The sequence below is a fragment of the Papaver somniferum genome, unplaced genomic scaffold (assembly GCF_003573695.1).
Source record: "Papaver somniferum cultivar HN1 unplaced genomic scaffold, ASM357369v1 unplaced-scaffold_123, whole genome shotgun sequence".
NCBI lineage: Eukaryota > Viridiplantae > Streptophyta > Magnoliopsida > Ranunculales > Papaveraceae > Papaver > Papaver somniferum.
The window spans coordinates 6,199,283-6,207,398 of record NW_020621381.1 but is presented as its reverse complement, the minus strand read 5'-3'; the positions used below and the strand labels follow the sequence as shown (position 1 = coordinate 6,207,398).

The following is an 8,116-nucleotide window of genomic DNA, read 5'->3' as shown; positions in this document are numbered from 1 at the left end:
TATTCCACCATAACTTCATTAGTAGCGCCTTATTAGTAACCTCCGTGCTTAAATGCTGGTTTAATCATTTATTAAAAATAGTGCTCGTCTGAGTATTAGGTAATGAAACCTAATTATGGAGAGATAAGGGGCCGAACAAGGGGAATGAGACCGGCCCTTGGTGGTCGTTGGATCATATGGTGGTCGTTTGAACAAGTTCCAAGTTGGTTGGAAAGAGTTTGAACCCAATTATGAACTGTAGAAAGCTAATTAGGTTAAAATTATGAAGATGTGTGGGACCGGCTCCTTGCAAGCCTTAGGGCCGACTTTGGTCGGTAAAGGTGGCATGCCCTCGTCACCATAGTGTCCATGTCTCAATCCTGAGATATTTGGTATTTTCTGGTGCGCGTTTGAGCAATATTTTGGATTTTCAGAAGAATTTGATCTTGACTGAAACTCTCGATTTTGCTCGAATGAGAAAATAGAACTTTGCTTGTGCAACAAATATTTTGAGAACATTAAAATAGTAATATTTTAATAGTTTATGTGAGTAGCCTAGTCGGTCATGTGGCCATTTGACTTTTTGGCTTTTTGACGGTTTGAGCAATATTTGAGAAAATATGAAAACTAGGGTTTGTTTCTCACACGAAGGAGTTTCATGAGAAGAAGGAAATAATAAGAAGAAGAAAATAAGGAATTTAGGGTGTGGGACCGTTCATGGCTAGGGCATAGCTGCCCAGCTAAGTGGCCCGGTCCCGTGACACCCTTCCTGTTTTTTAATATTTTTCACTGTCTGAAGGAAAATATGGAGAAACTAAGAGTTTTTCTCAAACAAGGAAGTTTGCTCGAATGAAAGAGTTTTCATGAGATTAAGGAAAATAATAAAATAGAATAAAGAGGTATGGGATCGGCTAGGGCGGCATGATTGGCTGGCCGGTGGGCCCGGTCCCCTTAAGCGCCTTTTTATTATTTTATTAATATTATTTTCCTTTCCTATTTTGCATAGATTTCCTCGCTTGTCCATATTTTCGAATGCCCGTTCATGCGTTAGGGTGCTCGTTCGTGCAATATTGCTAAGTACACTCACACCATTTTCTCGGGGCTTGCTCGGTGGTGGCCCAGATGCCCGCTCAGTCTATATTTATTATAATTCATGGAATTCAGCTGAGAATCAGCCATGAAAAAGAGTAATGAAATAAATTGAATATCTAATACTAATTCATGGAATTCAGCTGAGAATCAGCCATGAAACAGAGTTATGAGATAAAATGATTATCTATTACTGATCCATGGAATCCAACTGAGGATCAACAATGGAACGAAGTAACGAGATAAATGGATTATTTTCTAGGAATTCAATTGATGAATGACACACCAGAATTAATCTATCAATTGCTTTATACTAGCACGCGATATGTCTAGGAGCGAGTTTATTCGAGAAACGAGGCATGGGATAATTGAAGCATCATATTCGTTTTGAATACAAGGGGAGTGTAGTCAGGGAACAACAAATAGTGTGACGTCTTGAAGACGTTAGCGCTCTATACTAGCATGAAATATGTATAAGAGCCGTCAAATCATTAAGAGATTCTATACACGTTTTTCTACATAGTCAGGGAACAACAAATAGTGTGACGTCCTGGAGGCGTTAGGCTCTATACTCGCATGCAATATTTCTAGGAGCCGCCCAATCATTTTAATTCTATGTAGAGGTGACGATGAAATGTGCAAAGTTTCGAAAACTCAGCTGAGAGGCTTTTCGAGGGACATATTCATCATTGCTCTGAGAGGGATGCTCGCTCAATCAGAGGTCGTGAATTGGTTCACGGATCATAAAATATGAATTTTCACATACATTCCTGAAGCCGGGTCTGTAACATGCAGTATCATGATTTTACGATATTATCCTTTGTCGAAAATCCACCATCAACACCTTGTGAGATGCTACGAGGAGTTTGTGCATAATTTCTGAAATTCTCCCACAGTAATGCTTGGAAAAACATTGAATTAACATGTGATTCAATTTTTATAAAACCATTAGAGATGCCGGAGTCTATAAATAAGGAATCTAAATTGGGAATAACGAACCCAAAAACAGATTACCAACGGGAAGTTTCTCATCTTTACCCATATTAATAGCAAAAGGAATCTCAAACGACTTCAAAAAATGTCCACTGGCTTGAAGCACATCTCTGGACAGCCATAAAGACAAAAAAAAAAACAGCAATGGTGAACATACCGTCAGCAGGCCTGTGAGGAACCTTATCTCTTGGCCGCCACTATCTCAACCATCGAGCATAACATTTCCCGGTCAATTTATTAAGGTCATGCATCGTAGATTTCAGAGTTTCAGACATCACAATTTCTTCTGCTGATAGCTCTCTAAGAAGATTACTTGTAAAAGGAAGATTCAACAAGACTACTACATCCTCTAAAGTGATGGTGAACCCTCCCCATCTGCATATGAATGTGTGAGTAGGAATACACCAGTGAGCGAGAAAGGATACTAAACCTCGTACATCATGGTAAACAAACAGGGCTCCATCTGCTTGAATGGCCACTATTACTTGTGCACGATCCAACATGGCCCGAACATGATCATGACTAGCATATGTCTCGCCCATCCGGAAAATTTGGCTAAAGGTCTTAGAGAAATCTTAAACTCTATAAGTGAAGTAGAATAATGTCCTCCTTGCAAACAAAATCGTATTATCGCTTAAGGAGACACCAACTTTCTCTGGGTAATATCTCTGAGATTGACAAGAAGGCAAAATGCAGAGCCTGGGAGACGTTTTTCGGGTCTATACTGAATTACAAAGAAGTCATCATCCGTATTCGGAGTGTTCTTAATTTCAGATGCTTCTTCTTCTTCTTCTTTCCATCAATGTAAGCATTATCATAACTGGTGTCAGACATCTGTGTACGACATTCATACAACAACCTGCTTTAGTATATCGTTCCTACAAGATGCAAATTTCAGCAAAGCAGTGGAATTGAAAGTACAACAACGATAAAGATGCTCATGTCAACAAAGGATAATGCATATACAAAATGATAATAATTTCAACTCTTACCTGTTTATAATTTCACTAACAGTAGTGACTATAATGCAAGAGTTGACGCTTAAAAAACTTGCTCGTTTCTTCAACCTGCAAAAACGAGCAAAATTCGTTATTCAGAAATCAAAATTTAATTTTCATAAAACTATGAACAACTCACGCAAATTTTTACTGTGTAAGCATCCACCAGTTTTTCAAAATTAGACAGACGACCATGCTAAAATTGTGAAAGCTCACATAAAGATATTGTTTCATCATAGATAATTGTCCGTTTTCAACGATTATTTAAAAAATCAAAATTTGATTTTTAACAAAAAAAAATAAAATAAAAATAAAACGTGAATAACTCAGGTAAATAATTTTTTTTTAAAACGTGAGCAACTCATGTAAATAATTTTTTTTTTTAACATAAGCAATTCACGGATATAAAAAAAAACTCTTTTCTCGGACGAGCATCTGTCTTTAAAACGAGAACTTATTCTCAAAAAATTTGTGGAAGCTCACATATTAAAATAAAATTTTGTTTTCGTGAAAGCTCATAGACAAATTTATTTTTACCATTAGACACAGGTTTGTTCAAAAAAAAAAATCTCTCTCTCGTGCAAGGGATAATCGTCAGTTTTCTTAAACGAATGAAAATTCATTCCTAAAGCAATGGTTTTTGTGAAAGCTGACACATATATGTATATTTTTTGATAAGTCATAAATTTGTATTAATAGATAATAAATTTACGAAGAGAAGTTTACAAGAAAAGAGGTCACAACAACCCCAAAAACTTGCAAACTACTTGAATTTATAATAAGAAACATTTGGATATTCAACTGAAATAAAAAAAATGAGGTCTTCCATCATAATGTAAACCTATACCTTTATCAAGAAAACATCCCTTCTTTGCCATAGAATCTGCTCCAAAGTTCGCCTCCCTGAAAGTATGAATAAACCTTATTGAATGGTAATGAGTTCCAACTTCCTGCTACCTTTGTCTAGAAAACCAAGGAAGATTTGAATTTTTAAAGGCTTCCACAATACTAAAAGAATCTGAACGCACACAGACACGCCTAATTCTCCATCTTGTAGCCCATTCTAGGCCCAAAATAATTCCACACAATTCTGCTAAAAAATTTGTAGTTACGCCCAGGCCAATGGAATAGCTCCCAGGAGTGCACAGTTTGCGTCTCTTGCCACCACACCAGCACCGGCCACCCCTGGGTTTCCTCTCGCCGCACCATCACAACAATCTCATTCTCCTCCGGAGACTGCCAAAAACATTCAGTTGGCTGAAAATGTTTTACTCTCCTATAATTCACGCGGAAATAATCAATGATCAAAATATCTTCAGCACTGTTATTCATGGAGCCTTTTAGACGGACATAAACGTCTTGAATCAGCTGCAACACCCTCTTGAAGAATAAACTCCAGTTTGGTTGATGACGTTGAAAAACTGCCCTATTGCGTGCTGTCCATAGTTCTGACCTGATGACAAGATTGGCAAACCTCCACAGGTCATGAATCATAGTACTCCTACCTTGAGCTTCTTTACAAGATACCACAAGATTAACATTAGGCGTTAAATCAAAAATATCAGCTATCCAGTTCCAAGCACGGCCAGCAAAGTTGCAATGGAAAAGGATATGGTCCAGAGTTTCTTCCGCAACTCCACACAAGCTCAATGGCTGGCAAGCTGTATTTTAAATCTGTTTTGGATAATATCATACGTTGCACAAGCATTACGCAAGAATTTCCAATTTTGGGTAGCTAAAGTAGGGTGTATTTCCTTCCTCCAAAAAATAGATGCGCCTTCAAACTTGGGATACTTCTGACGTATTAGCTCCTTCGCTGAACTAACAGTGAAAGCACCCTTGTAATCTAGCATCCAGATTCGTAAATCTTCACCAACCATGGGAGTAGGCAAAAGGTTAACCTCTAGTCCAGCAGCTGTCATTCGGTCTAAATGTTCCACATGAATATTCCAATGCCCATCAACCAAAATAGTACTAACCAGCACATTTCTATCCAGGGTATAGTCATTAAGGATTGCAGCAATACTCATATTTGAAAACCAAGCGTCATAATAGAGAGAAGTATCTCTACCATCACCCAGCAAAACTTTAGTGTTAGATTCCACAATCTTGTACACTCTTATAATAACCGGAAGAATAGAAGACTTCAAACCATTCACCTTGATACACCCATTTATACCAAAGAATTTAGCATGGAGAAAGCCTGCCCACTATTTCTTAGAAGAACGAATTTTCCACCAAAGTTTCATAAGCATGGCATCGTTAATTGTAGCCATACGAGTTAATCCCAAAAACCCTTCCTCAAAAGGACAACAAACTTTATCATAAGCTACAACCACAGCACGACTAACATTAGAATCCCCCGACCAAATAAAATTCCTAATTGCTCTTTCACACTGTAAAATGAATTTACGTGGCCATTTATAAATAGCCATATTATGAATAGAATAGCTAGCAATAACGGACTTGACAAACACCAAACGATCATGGAAAGATAACAAAAAACCTTTCCAACCAGCAAGTTGCGAATTGATCATCTCCACTACACCCGAAATGTGATGATAACGAACACTGCCCTGGATAATTTGAATTCCCAAGTAACGATCAGGAAAAGTGGCTACACTCATACCCAAATGGTTAGCAAGATAATTCATTCTACTTAAAGAACCACCACTATAATAAATCTTGCTCTTACTTACCCAACAAATCCACTAGATTGTTGAGGCTCTTAAGGTTTCCCTTACAAAAAATCATAATTTCATCAGCAAAAAAGAGATGAGTAGGAGAGATACCACCTCTAGTTACCATATGAGACATCTTATTTTCATGAAAAAGCTTCGTAATATTTCTGCTAAGAACATCTTCAATCAAGACAAAAATTAAAGGAGAAAGACGGTCTCCTTGACGCAAACCTCAATTAATTTTGAAATAACCCTCCAGACTACCATTTAAAAGAATAGAGATTCTAGCATAATTCAAAATGTTAAGAATCCAATAGCACCAATGTTCAGAAAAACCATATCTCCGAAAAACTTCCAACACAAAAGACCAACTTACCGTGTCAAAAGCCTGGGAAATATCAAGCTTAAGGCCAATGTTGCCATCCTTACGCTTGATGTAAAGTTCATTAACCATTTCATAAGCCAAACTAATGTTTTCATGGATATTTCGACCCTTCATGAAGGCTACCTTTTCCTCAGAAACAAGATTATCCAAAACACTACCAAGTCTAGTAGTAAGGATCTTAGTAAAAATTTGAAGAAAAAATTACTAAGACCAATAGGTCGAAAATTACGAAGAGTATTTGCACCTCTTACCTTTGGAAGCAAAATGATAAGACTTGAATTCACCCTATTTGTACTATGATCAATATTCCAATAAAAAATAATAGACTTAATCAAATCATCTTGAATAATATCCCAGCAATGACGATAGAAACAACCAGAAAAACCATCCGGCCCTGGAGCACTATCAGCTACAAGATCAAAAACTGCTTGTTTAATCTCGTCAGGAGTAGGAATTCTGTCCATGGAAAAACTTTCTTCCTCTGAGATACCAACATGTTCATAATCAAATAAACTGGCATCATATTTAGACTCATGGCCATTAAATTCTTCTTCATAGAACTGCACCACATGGTCACGCAACTGATCATAATCAGAGATAGTATGGCCATTACTATCTACTAATTCAGAAATAGTATTAGAAGTCCTACGAATGCGAATACTATTATGGAAGAAAGTAGTATTGCTTGAACCCTCCACAAGCCATTGATTCCTTGATTTTTGTTTAAGCATAGTGTTATGTTGAATCCGAGTCTCACTAATCCTAGACATAACATCCTTCATAAGATTAAGTTTGGTAGCATCATTAGGATCCTCATCCGAGCAAAGAGCCGCAGATTCAAACCTCAGTTGATCTTGCTTCAACCGAGAATGAAAATTACCAAAAATCGCAAGATTCCATTCCTTGATCACCCCCTTTAGACTCTTGAGTTTATAAGTAAATATGAAGTCAAGAGAGCCATGAAATGGCATATTCCAACTTTCACTAAACATACGAAGAAAATCAGTATGCAAGAACCACATTTTTTGAATGCGAATAGAAGCTCTTTTTGGAAGAGCTTCAAACCCAAAAGAGTAGAATGGTCAGAAACTTCCCTAGGAAGAGATTTACACCGCCAATTCTCAAACTTTGCAAGCCATGCTGCATTAATAACATCACGATCAAGTTTACTAATAATCCTATCAGTACCCGATTGTCTATTTGTCCAAGTGAATTTAGTACCCAAAGCATCAGCTTCAAAAAGACTGTTGTCATCCAACCAATCTGAAAACTCATTAATAGCAGAAGTTCTTGGCTCAAGACCACCCCTTTTATCATCAAGACGAAGGATACAATTGAAATCACCGATGACTAAACAAAAAGTAGAGTCATCATGAATACTAAGTTGTTGCCAAAGTCTTCTCCTGGTAACTTGAATATAGCTAGCATGAACAAAAGAAACATGAACCCGGTCAACCTCAAGAGTAATGGCCTGCTTATTGACATTAACTATTGAAGGACTTATAGTATTCGAATAACAAACCCAAACATTAGCAATACTAGAAGAAGAAGCATTATGAATAACATGAGGAGAAAAACCTTCCCTTTGAAGTATATTACCAAACGCTACTGAGCAGTGCACCTTAGGTTCAGCCAGGCAAAAACGTTCTGGTTTAAACTCTCTTATTAACTCCTTAAGTTTATCTTGAGCTGCATCACGGGCAACTCCATTAATGTTCCAAAATAAGACCCGCATTAATAAACTTTGGGGTTTGGAGTTTTATTCAGCTTTACTCTAGAAACTTACAAACGTTAAAAAAAATATCTCTTATTCGAATACAATCTCTAGAAACTGACACATATATGTATACATATACGTATAATTTTTTTTTTAACATGAAAAACTTACAAATGTTAAAAAAAAATCTCTTATTTTGGCCGGCACGAGAACTGGCCGGAACTTTTCCGGCAGTGGTCGGCGTCGGTCAAACTTCAAAAAAAAAAGTCTTTTT

At 37.1% G+C, this 8,116-nt stretch overlaps 1 protein-coding gene across 1 annotated transcript; it reads right to left on the bottom strand.

Moving 5' to 3' along the window:
- Positions 1 to 2,047: 2,047 nt before the first annotated feature.
- On the bottom strand, positions 2,048 to 7,860 carry LOC113331059. The gene is made up of 9 exons (XM_026577844.1): positions 7,236 to 7,860; positions 6,377 to 7,182; positions 6,117 to 6,302; positions 5,759 to 5,798; positions 5,378 to 5,676; positions 4,755 to 5,218; positions 3,054 to 3,128; positions 2,335 to 2,436; positions 2,048 to 2,171 (listed from the first exon to the last, which is right to left on the bottom strand). Exons 1-9 carry the CDS (start codon positions 7,858 to 7,860, stop codon positions 2,048 to 2,050), a joined length of 2,721 nt encoding a protein of 906 aa, XP_026433629.1.
- Between the last annotated feature and the right edge of the window lie 256 nt (positions 7,861 to 8,116).

Bases quoted from the DNA above. Each gene is read 5' to 3' on its own strand.
- LOC113331059 (XM_026577844.1), bottom strand. From the start codon at position 7,860: ATGCGGGTCTTATTTTGGAACATTAATGGAGTTGCCCGTGATGCAGCT. The intron at 5,677-5,758 runs GTAAGTAAGAGC...GTATGAGTGTAG, and splicing joins CAATCTAGTGGATTTGTTGG to CCACTTTTCCTGATCGTTAC. The intron at 5,219-5,377 runs GTTTGTTGTCCT...GGGTGTATCAAG, and splicing joins TGGTTGTAGCTTATGATAAA to GTGAATGGTTTGAAGTCTTC.